At 44.0% G+C, this 16,197-nt stretch overlaps 1 protein-coding gene across 1 annotated transcript; it reads right to left on the bottom strand.

Moving 5' to 3' along the window:
• Positions 1-5,486: 5,486 nt before the first annotated feature.
• Positions 5,487-8,129, bottom strand: LOC103643351 (uncharacterized). Its single transcript, XM_035964251.1, has 4 exons — positions 7,983-8,129; positions 7,830-7,892; positions 6,437-6,630; positions 5,487-6,125 (listed from the first exon to the last, which is right to left on the bottom strand). The coding sequence occupies exons 3-4, from the start codon at positions 6,575-6,577 to the stop codon at positions 5,853-5,855; spliced, it is 414 nt and encodes a 137-aa protein (XP_035820144.1). The 5' UTR covers positions 6,578-6,630; positions 7,830-7,892; positions 7,983-8,129; the 3' UTR covers positions 5,487-5,852.
• Positions 8,130-16,197: the final 8,068 nt, after the last annotated feature.

Raw genomic sequence — 16,197 nt, 5'->3', positions numbered from 1 at the left:
AGGTGGTTTAGGTCGGCAAGACCCTACTGAAGAGTTAGCAGAATATGTGGCTACGACCCTTGCTACGTGGCAGCACAAGGAGGCCCTCACCACTCAGGCCTACAAAAGGTATCCTCCCACAACGGTACCCACTAGCTCACTGGTAGGATCTGGCCACGCCACGTGGCCTAGCTGTCCCTGCCCTCTACGGGTCCAACATGTTGGTCTGACTAAGCCCACTATCCTAATGGGAGGGTCCCACCTTGTGTCGGGGTAAGGCTCCACCTCATCTTGGGTTAAGGGCGAAGCTTGAAGCCAATTTCTTCACTTTCCGTCTAGGGCTTTGCTTGGCATTGGGCTTCGATATAGCTGGTGCTTTCCTGGTCTTGGATTAAACCTCAGCTCTCCTAATTCCGTCTGCCCCTAGGGTCCTACTAGAGGCGCCCCTATGAGGCCTTCAGACCCCTAGGATGGGCCGCGTCAAGCTCCTACTCCCTTGGCAACTATGGGACCTAGAGCCCTATGCACCCAGGCTCCGTGGGCTCCTGGTCTACATGGGGTCTAGGCACACCACATGTTTCCTGGACCACACGATGGCATCGGCCTGGAGAACTCATGATGCCCCCTGGTTGGAAGGGCTCCACAGGCGCCACGCGTTCGGTCTGCCCATGTTGGTCAAGGAGTTGGTGGAGTCAGACGACGTGTGATACATACCCGATGGAACGAGTACGACTATATCCACTCTGTGCCCGTCACCTCGTTATCAGGATCCAACATTCTTGGATGTGGAAACAATGCACCACTATGGTGATATGGACGACGTGCTCCGTGATCTACCACATGTCCTGTTGTGGCATGGGTGACGTGCGTATCAGCCTACAACATGCCTGGGACTGCCCTGAGATATGCCCTAGTGCATACGGCCCCCATCATCCAAGACATGTGCCACGACTTCCTAGGTATCCTATAGCAACGTGGAGGGCGTACTCCTCCACTTGTCGCATCCCTAGATTCCCGTACGGACGCACGTGCTATGGATAGGGTGTGCGGCTACAGGATCTCAAACTGATGTCAAACAAAACTATCATTTATTGTAAGATGGGACAAGTTATGGCTTGGCCCCCACTTGTCAGTTGTAACCCCCTCTCTTTTGGTCTATAAAAGGGAGTGGGCGACCCCCGATGCAAGGGATCCCTTATAGACTCCTCACCACCCATTCCTAGGCTTTCACAGCCCCTTGTAACAAAGACTTAATAGTTTTTAAGCAATCCAACCCACTTAAAGAGGATATAAGGCATTACGCTCTAATGGCCAAACATCTCTAAAACCCATCCACCCGATAACTATGATAGGCCCCGACAAGTGTGGTGGTCAATAGGTCAACCAAAGTCCCTTGCCTAATCTAATTGGTGGTACATCCCTATACCCCTGACTGACAAACGTCATTAGGATTCAACTCCTAATGGAACATGGATTCGACTCCAACTTCAACGCCATCTTCATCTTTGACTTAGACTCGGATTTGACTCCTACTCGGTCTAGGATTGACTCCTCCTTGGAATAGGATTCGACTCCTACTAGAGCATGCATAGATTTTACTCCAACTTCGATGCGACCTTCATGTTTGACTTGGACTTGGATTGAACTCCTACTCGGACTAGGATTTGACTCCTACTTGGAATAGGATCCGACTTCTGCTGGAACACTCATTCGACTCTGCTAACTTTGACGCTATCTTCATCTTTGACTTGGACTAGAATTCGACTCCTACTTGGATTAGGATTTGAATCCTACTGGGACACGGATTGGACTCCAAACTTTGGCTCCACCATCGTTTATGACTTGTCTTCAACTTTGGTCTTGACTACGACTTGGACTCGGATTCGAACCCAGCCTCTACATTGTTTTGGGATCTGATTTGACCAAACTACTAGAGGATAAGGGTAATTATTACCCCTGAACACGAGAAGTTCAAATAGATTACAAATGCATTTTCTTGCCCCTAACAACATTGCAGGATACAATGTTTTACTACTCGGTATGAAACTATAGCTAATGCACTTGGCGTATGATGGATCCGAGTTCCCAAGAACTCCATGCTGACAATCAATCAAATATACATTAAGTGCATGAACAACCATGATCTATTCCATTGGGATTTTCCTATAAAATATTATGTGGGTCTAACCATCTTGGAGAATAGTGATATCTATTGCTCCACAGACCGGGACGTCGTGTGGGTCAGATTCTGAGCCTTATTCCCTACTGCTTATTGGATACGACTTGAATATGACAAGATTAATATAGACGACTAAGTTGCTTTTATGTTTAAGTTTCCTTTATATTAACCTTTTTTTTCTTCCAACATCTTCACCATCATGCTACACCCAAGATATTGGGGCTACTAATGGCTATGTGTCGGCATAGACCAATAGATAAAAACGTGATGATAGAATAAAGCCCTATACCGACTCCTTAAAGCTATCTAATATATGGAACATCAACCAACTACGACAGTTTTATGGTTAAAGCTTTTTTTATTTATGATTAAGCTTCTCTCGACATCCCGATCATTATTCATACGTCACTAGGTATATGCCCGTGCGTTGCTACGGAGTTAATATTATAAAACACAATATTTTTTGTATATTAATGTATTTTATCATAGCAACCCACGAGCATATACCTAGTTGGATTCTTATGTGGTGAGGTCACAACTATTTAATTCCATTATGCTCTATAGGTTGCATGTACACGAGATAGTTCACGGGCAACATACTGATGAAGTGGTTCCTAAAGAGTTTCGGGCTATATGGCAGTAACGTACTGATGAAGTGGTTCCTAATGCAAGAACATACTGATGAAGTGGTTCCTAATACAAGAGCCGAAGTTACTTAAGGACTGGTACCGACATTAATGGCAAGGACTGAAGAAGTGGTGACCGGAGGGCTAGGGGTGCCTCATCACAGATTGCTACGACAGAAGCTGGTAGTACTATTTCAGCAGGAGCAACATCGTCTCCACACATTGTTAGATGTTTAGTTAAAAAAACACCCCGAACAAGAAGAAAGTGTAATATGGCCACTTAAATTGTAATATGTTAAGTGCAGTGTGTACCGGTATGTGAACTTGTTTGAAACTGTAATTTGTGAAATGAACTACTGTTCTCTAGTGAAAATAGTCTAGAATTCATTCAGTGATCTCAAGCACTGCTTTCTAGTAAAAATACTCCTCTATTTCCCTTGTAATCTATGAACTGCAGTTATTTCAGATTTCTATGAAAATAGTCACTTAAATCTGCAGTTATTTCATATTTCTATGAAAACAGTCACTTGAATCTACAGTTATTTCAAATTTCTATGAAACTGGACAATATTTATTTCTAAGAAACTATATAATAGTTCAATACAAACTCAACAATAGTTCCTGAGAAATAGAAAAACAGTTCATGAGACTGAACAATAGTTCCTAAGAAACTGAAGAATAGGTCCTGAGAAACTATACAATAGTTCATGAGAAAATAGTCTCTAGTTCCTGAGAAACTTAAAAATAGTTCAGTTGAGACTGAACGAAAGTTCCCGAGATACTAAAGAATAGTTTCCAAGAAACTATAAATAGCCTCAGTAGTACTAAGAAAATAGCCTTAGCAGTTATTTCAGATTTCATATAAACACAAGTACACGGACTTAGCCATTTAGAGACACAATGTACACAGATTGCTAGTACCTCATTCACAGAAAGCAGTTTTCTCTTAAACATATGCTTTTTAGCCACAACAGGCACAAGTACATAGATTTAGCTCAGTAGTACAAGTGCAATGCATTACCTCATCACTACACTTAATACAAAAGGAACTACAGTGTGTACGCAGTACCACACAGTTCACTAAATACAAAAGGAACTGCATTACCAAACACTTCACTGAATACAAAAGTAACTGCATTACCAAACACACAGTACAACACTTAATGCAACCAACCAAAAGTTATACAAACAGACAGCATCCACGGCGCAGCCCGCCTTGTGCGTAGCAACGGCGACAAGCTACATAGCCGCGACGACCTTCTTCTTAGCGACCATAGCCGCACTGTCGTCTTCCTCCGCAGCAACTGCGGTAAAGAACATTCATAATATTTTAGCATGTATTTTCAGTGTGTCTACTGTAATGCCAATATTCATTGGCCATTCAGCTTTATAACCCAACAAGATGTCATCCAGCAAATCAAGACCTAGCAGTAAAGAATCAAGTAGTTAGCAATTTGAGAAATAGAACTTTTTTAGTAAACAAGCTGCATATATAGTAGGTAGAGACAATCTCAGATGAAACTATTACCACATGTAGAGACATCAAAAGAATCAATAGGTGGCTCCCTCATGTATATAGATTATCTTTCCTTATAAGGATCAATCACGTGAAGATCTCTGCAATACCAATTCCATAAGCCCTTGGATTTCCGATCTTTTCTGCTCAGATTTAACAAATGACCATTTCTGCATGGGAGAAGTTCAAAATTGAGTGGACTCGTACAGGTTGACAAAAAACACATGACCTATAGCTAAAATACTATGATTAAACAAACATTACATCATTACCTTACTCCTTAAGATAAATTGAGCAATAAAGGAATCTGCCCAGTCAGATATTTCCATGAAATGGTACCGTCGCAGAGCTAGCAGATGTGCACAAAGATCAAAACCTTCCTCAAGCAACTTCATCGTGAAGCTGCTAAAATAGTCGACCTACTATTATCAAGATCCATGAAGTGCCTTATTATCAAGATCCATGCACTCATCGTGAAGTGCCTTATTATCAAGATCCATGCAATCATCAACGTTCTCAACCAATTGATGGTCTGTCAGCAAACAATGTCGGAAACCTCGGGTGAGAGAAAGACAAAAAAAGTGAGCATCATTCGATTAGGGTACTCCTCCGCGATCTTTGAGATGAGAAGGGTGCCCATTCTAGATCCAGTGCCTCCTCCGAAGGAATGGCAAACTTGGAATCCTGATCACAGCAAGAAAAATAAGGGGGTGTTTAGTTTGTAGGGACTAATTTTTAGTCCCTCCATTTTATTTCATTTAGTCTCTAAATTACCAAATACGGAAACTAAAGTTCATGCATTGTAACTCATAACTTCAGAAGTCCAGGCATTTCAATTTAGGAAAAGCATGGTCCACAGTTATGACTACTGACTAAAACAGTAAAAGTTGATGCAAACTTTCTCGAGTGACCAAAATAATTCAAAAAGCTACAAATGCTGCTGAATCATGCCATGCACAAGCAATATTATAATATGTATATCACCTCCAGCGATTTTCTGAAATAATGGTACAAAAATAATACTGGCCAGAAGCAAATACAGTATGACAAAAAGCGAAGCTTCTTCCTCATTATCCTGAATATGGAAATGGAAAGTGTAAGAAATTTATGTGCAAGCTAAGTTTCATTATAACAGTTGAATACTGTTAATATTTTAAAAACTTGAATCAGATCAATATCCAGAAGTTTAGAAAATAATAGGCAACACTTTGTATCAAAAAGACTACCTTTGCACATACCCATTAACAGATCTGACTAAAACTCAAGTGAATTACAGATGTCTCTACTCTCTAGCAACGAAATAAGACCAATATTGACAAGCATTTAGCTTCAGGTAGCATTGGTGTATTACTAATATTGACAAGCATCTAGTTCCGGAAAAAACTCTTTACAACTTGTCTGCACGGCTCAGGGTCAAAGGTTATCTAGTCACGTATTCTGTAATCAGAGAAAGGTTAAAAATACTAATAATACGTTATCTGGAGTCTGCATGGCTCAAAGGGTCAAACCAGTACGGCTACCGCCTGCATCTAGTCACGTCTGTTTTCACCATTCATGTCGATGAGGAGCCTGATTGCCTCTCTTGCTTGAAGGCCTTTTTCAGGAAGAAGGCCATCGCGAGCTGCGCCCCGAGGTTGGATCGGCCTCGAGATAGACAAACGATGCTTCCAACCAGCAGAATCCCGCTCGCGATCATTTGGCGAGACTTCCTCCCCGCAAGCTTGCATGGTGAAGTCCTGGAAGTCGGTGTGGAAGGAACGACCGATGCTGCAGTGTTCTGAGAAGCAGAAAGGCTTGCGTCGGCAGTCTCCAAATCCTGGGGAAACTGACATGCAAAGAGGCTTAGATTTGTCAGATCCTGAACGAGCAGGTCAAGAATCAAGATACTATAACAGTCTACTCAAATTATGTGATTCCTTGATTCAGAACTTCTAAAAACAGTTTCAGGGATTTAACATTGTCCTGCAAACGAACGTGAGAAACATAATAATCAAATAAAACGTTAGAATTGGCTCCTAATTCATCAAAGATGTGCACATGACAGAAAAAACTACATATTCCATAATACGCTTCAGATCAGAAGGTTAAGAAAGAAAAAAACTACTGACAGCAATTTTAAATATACTAAACCATCACCTTCTTCATAAGTTTCTGCATGGTCAGAATTGACACTGATGGACTGCCATGCTGAGGATACCGACGTAGAGCATTGTTCATTTTACATATGTAACTCCAGATGCCCTTGGAAAAAGCTAGCTTTGCCATCTCTATATTCATTCCATTGTCCTCATGATGCAGCACCGTGATTTGGCATGCATCCCTGCCTGGGACTGTATATATAGAAATGAAAAGAATATATAAACATATGTATCCCAAAGGATTTACACATGAAAGATTTAATTATAATAATATTTCATCCAGTAAAATAAAAGCAAGACTGAAATGCCAGTTCAAAGTTTAAAATTGCATCAAAGTGGCAAAAGACATCCTGTTGCATTCAATATAAGCAGGGGTTTGCCTTTGATCTAAAAAAGTGGCAACATAACTGATACAGAAAAGGAACAATTTACACCGACAACAAAAGGAAATAGAAGAGACTAATACCACATCATCAAATTTCAGTCTGCCCAACACTTCATGTTTTTTTCTTAAAAAGCTCAATACGCGCGATGAAACAAAAACAAGATCGTGCCGCAAGAGGGTGTTCACATTCCTGTCAGGATTAACAATTTACACAAGGCAAATTAAAAAATGCAAATCTGGTAGGGAGTGCAAAGGAGAATCGGGTGTCACCATCAGCACCACCATGTACGACACATATAGGGTAACCCAAGCATGAAATAAGCCTGCCAGCTTAGCTCATTTTGGGTAATGTTAATCACACAATGAAAAAAGAGGATATACATCAGTTGATTTTTTTGGCAATAGCTATGAAGATATTGCAGTCAAATACAGCAGTTATGGTTTCATTCACTTCATTCTGCATCAGCTCAAAAACTGCTATGACCTCATGACTGACATGGGATTTTTGTTTCTTTCTTTTTTTTCATTTGGAGAACATTTGAAGCAGCTGATGCTATGGCCATGGAAGTTGCACATGAAAATATACCAAATATTCCAGTCAAGATTAACAGCTTACGCAAGGCAAACCAAAAAAACGCAAAGCTGGTAGAGAGTGGAAAGGAGGATCAGATGTCACCATCAGCATCACCATGACACCATTTATGACACATATAGGATAACCCAAACATGAAATAAGCCTGCCAGCTTAGCTCATTTCCAATAATGTTATGTTTATAATGAGAACAAATAGGATGTACATCAGTTGAAAAGTTCTTCTACAATAACTAATTAGCTATGAGGATTATAGATTACAGTCCAATGCAGCAGTTATGGTTTCATACTTTCATTCACTTCATTTTGCATCAGATCCAGATGTCCACGCGAATAATGTTCTACAATGACAACACAGACTGAGCCACGAGATTCCCCAAACAGAGGCAAGCTCTGGTGTCAGTACACCACGCACCTTGAGTGCGACACCCTTGACGGAAGAGTTCAAGCCGACGGACACCGAGGCTACGACGACCACCTGCACGGAACGAGAGCGAGCGAAACGTAACCAGAGTGCATGCGGAAAAAAGAGGAGCTCGACCTCACGTACGCGGGTGGCTGTCCGTACCTGAGATCCGAGCGCGAAGGGAGCCATGGCCGACCCACCGATCGAACGAGGGGCGTTGGGGCGTGGGGGGAAGGGAAGGGTTTTGACCCGCGAGAGAAGAGGAGACGGGGACAGGGAGCGCACTGGATGCCCGAAAACATTGAACTAATCACCTGGAAGTTCCAAAGTTGGAGCTGACCAAGTCCGGGGAGGGCAGCGGCCGAACGGGAGCCGGCGCGCGGGTCGGCAGCGAAACAGGGCCGGTGGTATGAGGCCGGACAGGAACCAGTGGTCAGAGGTCGTGCTGAGGGTGATGCCAGCTGCTGGAACGGGCCACAGGCGACGGCGGGAACAAGGACCGCCGTGGGGGGAGTACGACGCGCGTGGGGGCATTGTGAGCGGGGACGACCGGGTTTCTCGGCGTCAGGCGCGGGGCCGGTTTCACTGGGGGAGGCGGGGGATCAGGCGTTGTGGTCACGGCATGCGCGGGCGCAGGTGCGGTCATGGGAGTAGGGAGGCGGGCCCCACGCGCGCTGGCGACGGCCGACGGTGGAAGGCACCGCGATCTGGGGAAGGAGCGTGTGGTGGGGGTGGGCCGCGAGATTAGCTGTGACGGGGGCGGGAGGCGGAGCCATATGGAGGTGGTGGACGCCCTCTTAAGACCCGACATGTTGGTGACAATAGTTAATACACTAATACATCACCAAATTATTTGAACGACATGAACAAGTTGTGATAGGAGAGGATCCTTTCCAAAGCATTTCGACCAGACACCTAGAGATGGCCAAACGGGCCGCCCGGCCCGGCCCGGCCCGGGCCCGGTGAAGCCCGGCCAAAAACCGGGCCGGGCCTGCTGTGCCAGCGGGTTTAATTTTCTGTCCAAGCCCGGCCCGCAGCGGACCTAAACGGGCCGGGCGGCCCGTTTAGCACGAAAAAACGGGCCAAAAAACGGGCTAAACGGGCCGGTAAGCACGTTTTAGTGTAAAAAACCGGGCTTAACGGGCTTAGAGGTAAACAGGCCGTGCCGGGCTAGCCCGCCGTGCCTAGTTTCCTGTCAAGCCCGCCCACTTATTCTACCGTGCCGGGTTCGGACCGGGCCCAAAAAGCGGGCTTCGTGCCGGGCTCACGGGCCTCGTGCTTTTTGGCCATCTATACAGACACCTCTGTTTCCACCTACCTTGAACATCCCGGCCGTCATCTAGCATCATATACCTACAGATCAGCATCATATCGACCAAAACATGACATGATGCATGAAAGCTTTACCATTAAAAGTGTTGCTAGCCAGAACATGTCAAGAGGTTAACACTCCAAAAAAAAATTAAGACGGGCTAATTACCTACAAACCACTTTATATTAGTTAGTATGTACAATGGGCGTACGTGCGCACTTAGCTTTTCTTGTACACACAGAACGGAAACCCGTCAAAGCAGTTGGCAGCAAATGGATCGGATCACCTGGAGGCATTAAGCCATTAAGACATGCTTAGCTCGACGTAGATCTCCGATCGAGAAGAACAGATGCGATCGAGAGCTGTCACAGTCACAGCTGCAAAGCAACCGGCCGGCCAAACAGAAAGCAAATAATGTGGAAGCAGCAACAATGAGCTGCAAAGCAAGGTCATGTGTGACTTTGCATTTCGAACTATCAAAGTACGCGTGTGTGTGTGTGAACGGTTGCATCCTTGTTTTTCTAAAGATCAGAGTAACATATTCCCGTTCTTCGAACGCGACAGGCGGTAGTGAAATTGTTTGGTATACATGACCCAAAGCGGCTTCTATACTTCTATTTATTTGCTGAAGACCTGAAGTGCGTATATGTTTGCCAAGTACCAGTTTTCTTTTCTGTTATATAGATGGCCAATGGAACGACACGACACAGTATTAACACTGGTACTATTAGACATGATACTATTAGATAGTATTAGTAACCATACATTATTATGTTTGCATTAGCGTCTGGCCATCAGCCCAGACATAACACACCACGATGCCTAATTGTATCGTGTCTTTGATTAAAATCAGTTGTTTAGACTGCTGTAATTTATAGAGACAAAACACTATAGAATCATTAGAAGGCAGTACAGATTAAAGCCAAGCGAACAGATCTCCTGCTATATCTCAATTTAGCCCACTATTGACTATTTGAGGAAGCCAATTGGTAAATGCCATAGCCTGCTATTTAAATCACTGGTCCAGACACTATTTTACTATAAGAGCTTAAAAGATCTAGAACATCTTTAAGATTACATATGTAATTTTAAAACATGAATATTCATAACAGTACACGGTGAATTTATTATATTTAAAACTATAACAAATCATAAACACAACCACATGCACACATCACAATTATATATATGGAGTATTATTTGATTTAAAGTGTGTTTAATCATGCAAACCACTTAATCGTGCAGTGCTCGTGTGAGCCTATCGTGGGCTACCCACATCACTAGACCCTATCAGTACAAACACTATACGAATTGTGCTAGTGCCATACAAAGCAGTATGCTAAGTATCAACTATTTAGCACGGCTCACTAGACTATCTATAATCGTCTACATTGTTAAAGTTGATTTTTGGTAACTTAAATTTATTAAAGATATGTAATCAAGCGAATCTAGCCATTCTCGTGGCCCCATGTGGTCGACTTTCACCTCGCAACGTGGCTTGTGTGCTTCACAGCTCACTACGGTCACCTTTTCCGCCCACTAGATTTTCGCGCAAAATCGCTCAGAAGAACTACCTATATATAAAGCTGCCCTTGAGTACGTAGGGCAGCGAACTGAAGCTCCACCATCCTTCCGACGCCATGCAGCACACTCCCATGGCGAGCTCCCCTTGCCGTCGCCTGTCCATTTCAGCAGTTCTGCTACTACAGTGCTTCTTCCTTCTCCCGCTTACCCACGCAAGGCTTCTCCTTGCCGACAAGAACCCTGCCGCCGTCAATGACAGCAAATCATTTTCCATCAGAGTTAGGAGTGGGAAGGGCGGCGGCCGTGGTTTCGGCGTGAGCATCGGCCATGGCGGGCACGACACGTCAATCGGCATCGGTGGCGGGTTCGGAGGCGGAGCCGGCACTGCTCGTGGCGGCGGTGCGAGCGTGGGGGGCGGAGCGGGTGCTGGTGTTGGCATCGATGTTGGACGCGGCGGGGTTGATGTCGGGTTTGGCGGGGGTGGAGGCGGCGCGGTTAGCGCCGGCGGTGTGCATGCAGGAGCCGGCGGCGGCGGCGGTGTTGGCGTGCACATAGGCCGCGGTGGAGTCAGCGTGAGCGCCGGCGGTGGCGGCGGCGGAGGTGCAGGCGCGGGAGACGGTGGCGGCGGATATGGTGGAGGCAGCGGCGTTGGACGTTCTGGCAACGCAGTGGGGAGCGGCGGAGGGTATGGAGGTGCGAGTGGTAGTGCCGGAGGTGGAGCAGGCAGTGGAGTTGGGTCAGCCCGCGGAGCTGTTGGCGGCGGCTCTGGAGGTGGGGGTGGCCAAGGTTGAAGCAATTTATAATTTTATATATCTATCTTATTGACTCACAAATATACTATTTCATAGTCATAGATATGAACTACAATCCCCAAAAATTAAGGCTGTGGTACTTGATAAAATATCTGTCTATCTAGTTGTATATGTAACTTGTAAGCATATGTGCCTTTTTTGTGCTTTTTTCTGGGCGGCATATTTGATAGTTGGATGCCTGGCATCTTGTAATATGTATTGGCAAGCTTGCGATCTACTGCAAAACACATAACAGTTGTAACCTATATTTATACACGATATATATATGGATGGACTATGCGCATGTGGTGTTTTGCTATACTAATATGTTGGCTTCCTTCGTAGTATAAAATATAATTAGCAATAAATCTAACTATATTTGGTGTAAAATATAATTAACAATAAATCGATCACGAGCTTAAGGACTCCACAATCAAAACCAAGAGGGAACCCAAAGCTAGGAGGATTTTAGAAGCGTAGATATGGCAAAGATCTTAAAAGAATCATAGATAAGCTCGTAAAAATAGAGTTGCACTCGTATACAACTTAGAGCATCTCCAAGAGCTCTCCATAAAACGACTCCTCAAAATCAGTTTTAAGGGACATCTAAATAATAAGTGGGGATAAATTTTAAATCTTTCTCCAACAGATCCCTTAAATCAGCAGTTTGTTTCTGGGGAGCCCAAAAAACCCCTCATTTGTAGCTACAAATGAGGGAGTTTTAAGGGCTATGAAAAAGTTGGGGGCGCTTTAGGGGAACTGTTGGAGACATGTTTTTGTGTTTTTCCCAAAAAAATAGATTTAGGGGAGACTTCTGGGGAGCTTTTGGAGATGCTCTTAGTAACTGATTTGGTGTCCACCATAAAATTGCCATCCCTCATTAGTTTATAAAATGAGGGACGGGGGAATATTTCCTGATCATCGGAACATACGACAACAGGCTCATCACACACCAGATGTAGGGTATTATCTCATATTAATAGTTCGAACCTGTATCAACCCATATGTTTCTCGTGCCTTTACCTTCAGCTTTTGATTTTGTGACCTACCCCATATAAACACTATCTAACAATCGACAGTTGGCGCCGCTAGGTAGGGGCAGTCGTGAAAGCAATCGAGAGTTGATGACAACTATGAAGTTTGTATCGAGAGATGAGTCCATCTTCGACACCTTGAGATCCATTGCCAACACGCTTGGCAAGCTTGTCATTTGCATCATCAGGCTTGTCCTAGACCTTTCTGAAATGTTGGTGCCAATTTGTAAGGAAAATGGACCCCGGGCCATTTGGCTAAATAGGTTTTGGTGTTTGATGATCAACATAACTTATGGACTAATGTGTTTGCTAGAGTTTGTGTTTGTAGTTCACATGATGCTAAATTTGCTTAGACCAAGGCATTGAGGAAAGCAACACCTCAGAAGAAGACATTATGAAGAACAAGCGAAGTCCAAGAAACAAAGGAAGTGTTTCCTACAGACTGTCTGGTCTGGAGCACCGGACTGTCCGGACTGTTCGGTGCCACACGCCGGACTGTCCGGTGCACCAGAGAACAGTAGCCCAACGGCTAGTTCCAGATGGCACTGTGGAGAGAAGACCACCGGACTGTTCGATGTGAAGTCCGGAGTGTCCGGTGTAAAAAGCCTGCGCGCCAACGGTCGCCTGCTGTGTCAGACCAACGGCTAGGCGCACCAGACAGTGAACAGTGCACTATCCGGTGCACCACCGGACTGTCAGGTGTGCCGCAGAGAGCACAATTTTTCTCCAACGTCTAGTTTTGTGTTGGGGGCTATAAATACACCCCAACCAACCATTCCAAGGTGTGAGAGCCTAAGCAACATACCAAGGCATATAGTAGACATTTTCAAGTGCTCATACACCCAAGTGCTTAATTAATAGAATCACTCGATGATTAGCGTAGGTGCTTTGCAAAGTGCTTAGGTTAGTTAGACCACTTTAGCGCTTGCTCTAGGTGAACCCTAGTTAGTTGAGTGAGTTTAAAAAAATCACACAACCCCTCGGCTCTTGCGTGAGCCATTGCAATTGTACCGAGTGGGGCGAGAGTATTGCGAGACCATGATAACCGTGTTTGTGTCACAGCCGCCACCGTGTACCGGAGGGAATGAGGCCCACGACGTTTTCAGCTGGAAGGTCGATAGTGGAGACGACGGGGAGCGTCCGAGAGAAGCTAGAAGTGGAGCACCACTTACACGTGGAGAAGGCCTATGGCTCTCTACGGAGTTACTCGACTGAGGTGCTTGGCCCTCGCGTGAGCTTCCCTTTGTGTAGGGGCACCAACGAGGATTAGTCGGGACCTTGCGCGATTCCGGATTCTTCGGTAAAAAATATCGGCGTCATCCACAAGAGTTTGCATCTCTACCTTGCTCTTTAGCTTCCGCATTTTTATTAAGCATTTAAGTTTCAATCTTATCTTTATACTTATATTGTTTTACATTGAAACTTAGCCATTGCGGTAGACAAAGCAACACTTAGACAAAACCTAGTTTGCACATTCTAGTTTGATTTATTGCATAGGTTTTGCTCTAGGGATTTATTTGTGGCCTAGTTTAGTGAAAGTTTTAGAAATTTATTTAAATGCTAGAGCCAAAAATTGCTTGTATGAATATCTTAGCACGTATATTTTTAATCAAGTTTTTACATTGAAAACTGCTAATGAGATTTGGCTAAAATTGCATGAGCTCCATGACAACACATCCAATGTCCGTGAGCAAAAACATTGCCTATAGTCTTAAATGAGTACACTTATTTGCTATGAAAGATAATGAGCTTGTTAGAGATATGTATTCTCGTTTGAATCTAATCATCAATGAGCTCAATTCTATTGGTATAAATAAGCTAGGTGATGCGGACATTGTGAGGAAGATTATCTCCCTGCTACCACAACAAAGATATGGGAGCATCATCACTATTCTTCACAACATGGAAGACTTGAGTACCATGACCCCGACCATTGTGATTGGGAAAATCACAATCTTTGAGATGTCCCGAAAAATGTGTTGGGGAGAGGATCCAACTTCCTCAAGGCCATATGCATTTGCATGTGATGAAAGGAACGGTAAAAAGAAGGCTCCCACTCCAAGTTCCTCGAGTGAAGAAGACGAAGAAGAAGAAAGTGATGATGAGGAAGATAATCAACCATCAACACCATCCTCCGAGGACGAAGAAACAATCTGACGCGCCGAAAAGGTAATGGGGATGATCCGCAAGATTAATCTAATGGGTGTGCCCCTGCAAGTCGAGGATCTTCTCTTTAACATTGACAGAAAAAACAAAGAAAGATAGGATGCTTCACATGTGGGGAGAAGGGCCATTTCAGGGACAACTGTCCAACTATGGCCGAACCCAAAAAGGGGAGGAGCAAAGGCAAGGCGCTAACAAGTGTCAAAACTTGGGATGATTCTTCAAGCAAAGATGAACCTCCAAGGACGCACAGCCACTGGTCCTCATCACGCTCATCACGATCATCACGCAAGTGCCTTATGGCAAGAGGTAAAATGAGTATTCGATCCTCTAGTGATAAAAGTAGTATTGATGAAGGTGAGGGAAAGCCCTCCGTAGATGAGCTTGCGGAAGACGTTAAATATTTCTAGGATGTCCACACTAAGCAAAAGGCTCTACTTAAAACCTTGAAAAATAAGTTGATTAGCTCCCAAAATGATTATAAAGGTTTGCTAGAAAAATTTGAAAAAATTGCAAATTTAAATTATGAGCTATCAACTAGAATTGAGAAATTAGAATCTGGTGCTTCATCCGCTGCTACCGATGATGGCCTTAGTAAGAAGAATGAAAAACTTAACGCTAAGTTAGCTGGCTCCCAAGAAGCTATTGAAAATTTGCTAGGAAAAATGGAAATTTTTAGCATACACAATAATGAGCTAACTATTAAGTTAGAAAGCATTGGTAGCACCCCAGGGACATCTTTAGTTGAAATTTCTAAAATTATTAAGAAAGATGCTTCTACTTCTTGCTTTGATTTAATTGATGATTCTAACCCCTGCAACCAAGTTCTTGTTGAGAATATTGTTGTAGAAATATGTTCGGATGGGGTTGCAAAGAAAAATGAGCAATTAAGGCAAGAAGTGGCTCGCATTGGAAAGGCTTTATATGACAAGAAATGCAAAGCCAAACAAAGCCAACCTCCACAGGATAACACCACTGCGGGAGTGAACAAGCCTATGGAGGGCGAAACTGTGATTTGTAGGTTATGCGACAAGGAAAGCCATAAGTCTTTCCAATGCAAGGCGATGACCGGGATAAGCAAAGGCAAACACTCAAGCAAAAGCCAACAAGTAAAATCTCCAACACCTACATCAACAAGGTGGACAAAAAGGCTGCTACACCATATTTGATCAAGAAGAAAAAGAATGGAAAGGTGATAGCAATCAAGACCAACAAGCAAGCCAACAAAGGAAAGGGGGCCAAACGCATCTGGGTACCAAAGGAAATAATCTCAACCATGAAAAGCACCAAGAAGGTTTGGATCCTGAAAGGAAAGTGAGTAGTTCGAAGGACGTCGGGAAATTTGGAGACTTGACAAATTTGGGATGTATATCATGGGATACATCATATTAGATCAAGTTTATTGCCAAGTGGGTTAGAAAATATTTTGGACCCAAATTTTCTCACCCATGACTAAGTGTCGAGTACCGTAATTAGGGGTACCCCCAACTCTCCTAAACACGGCTGGTAACCACCATCAGCACAAACCGCAAAGACTGATGGGCGCAGTTCAG

This window comes from Zea mays, chromosome 1 (genome assembly GCF_902167145.1).
Source record: "Zea mays cultivar B73 chromosome 1, Zm-B73-REFERENCE-NAM-5.0, whole genome shotgun sequence".
NCBI lineage: Eukaryota > Viridiplantae > Streptophyta > Magnoliopsida > Poales > Poaceae > Zea > Zea mays.
This window is presented reverse-complemented; position numbering and strand designations above follow the sequence as displayed.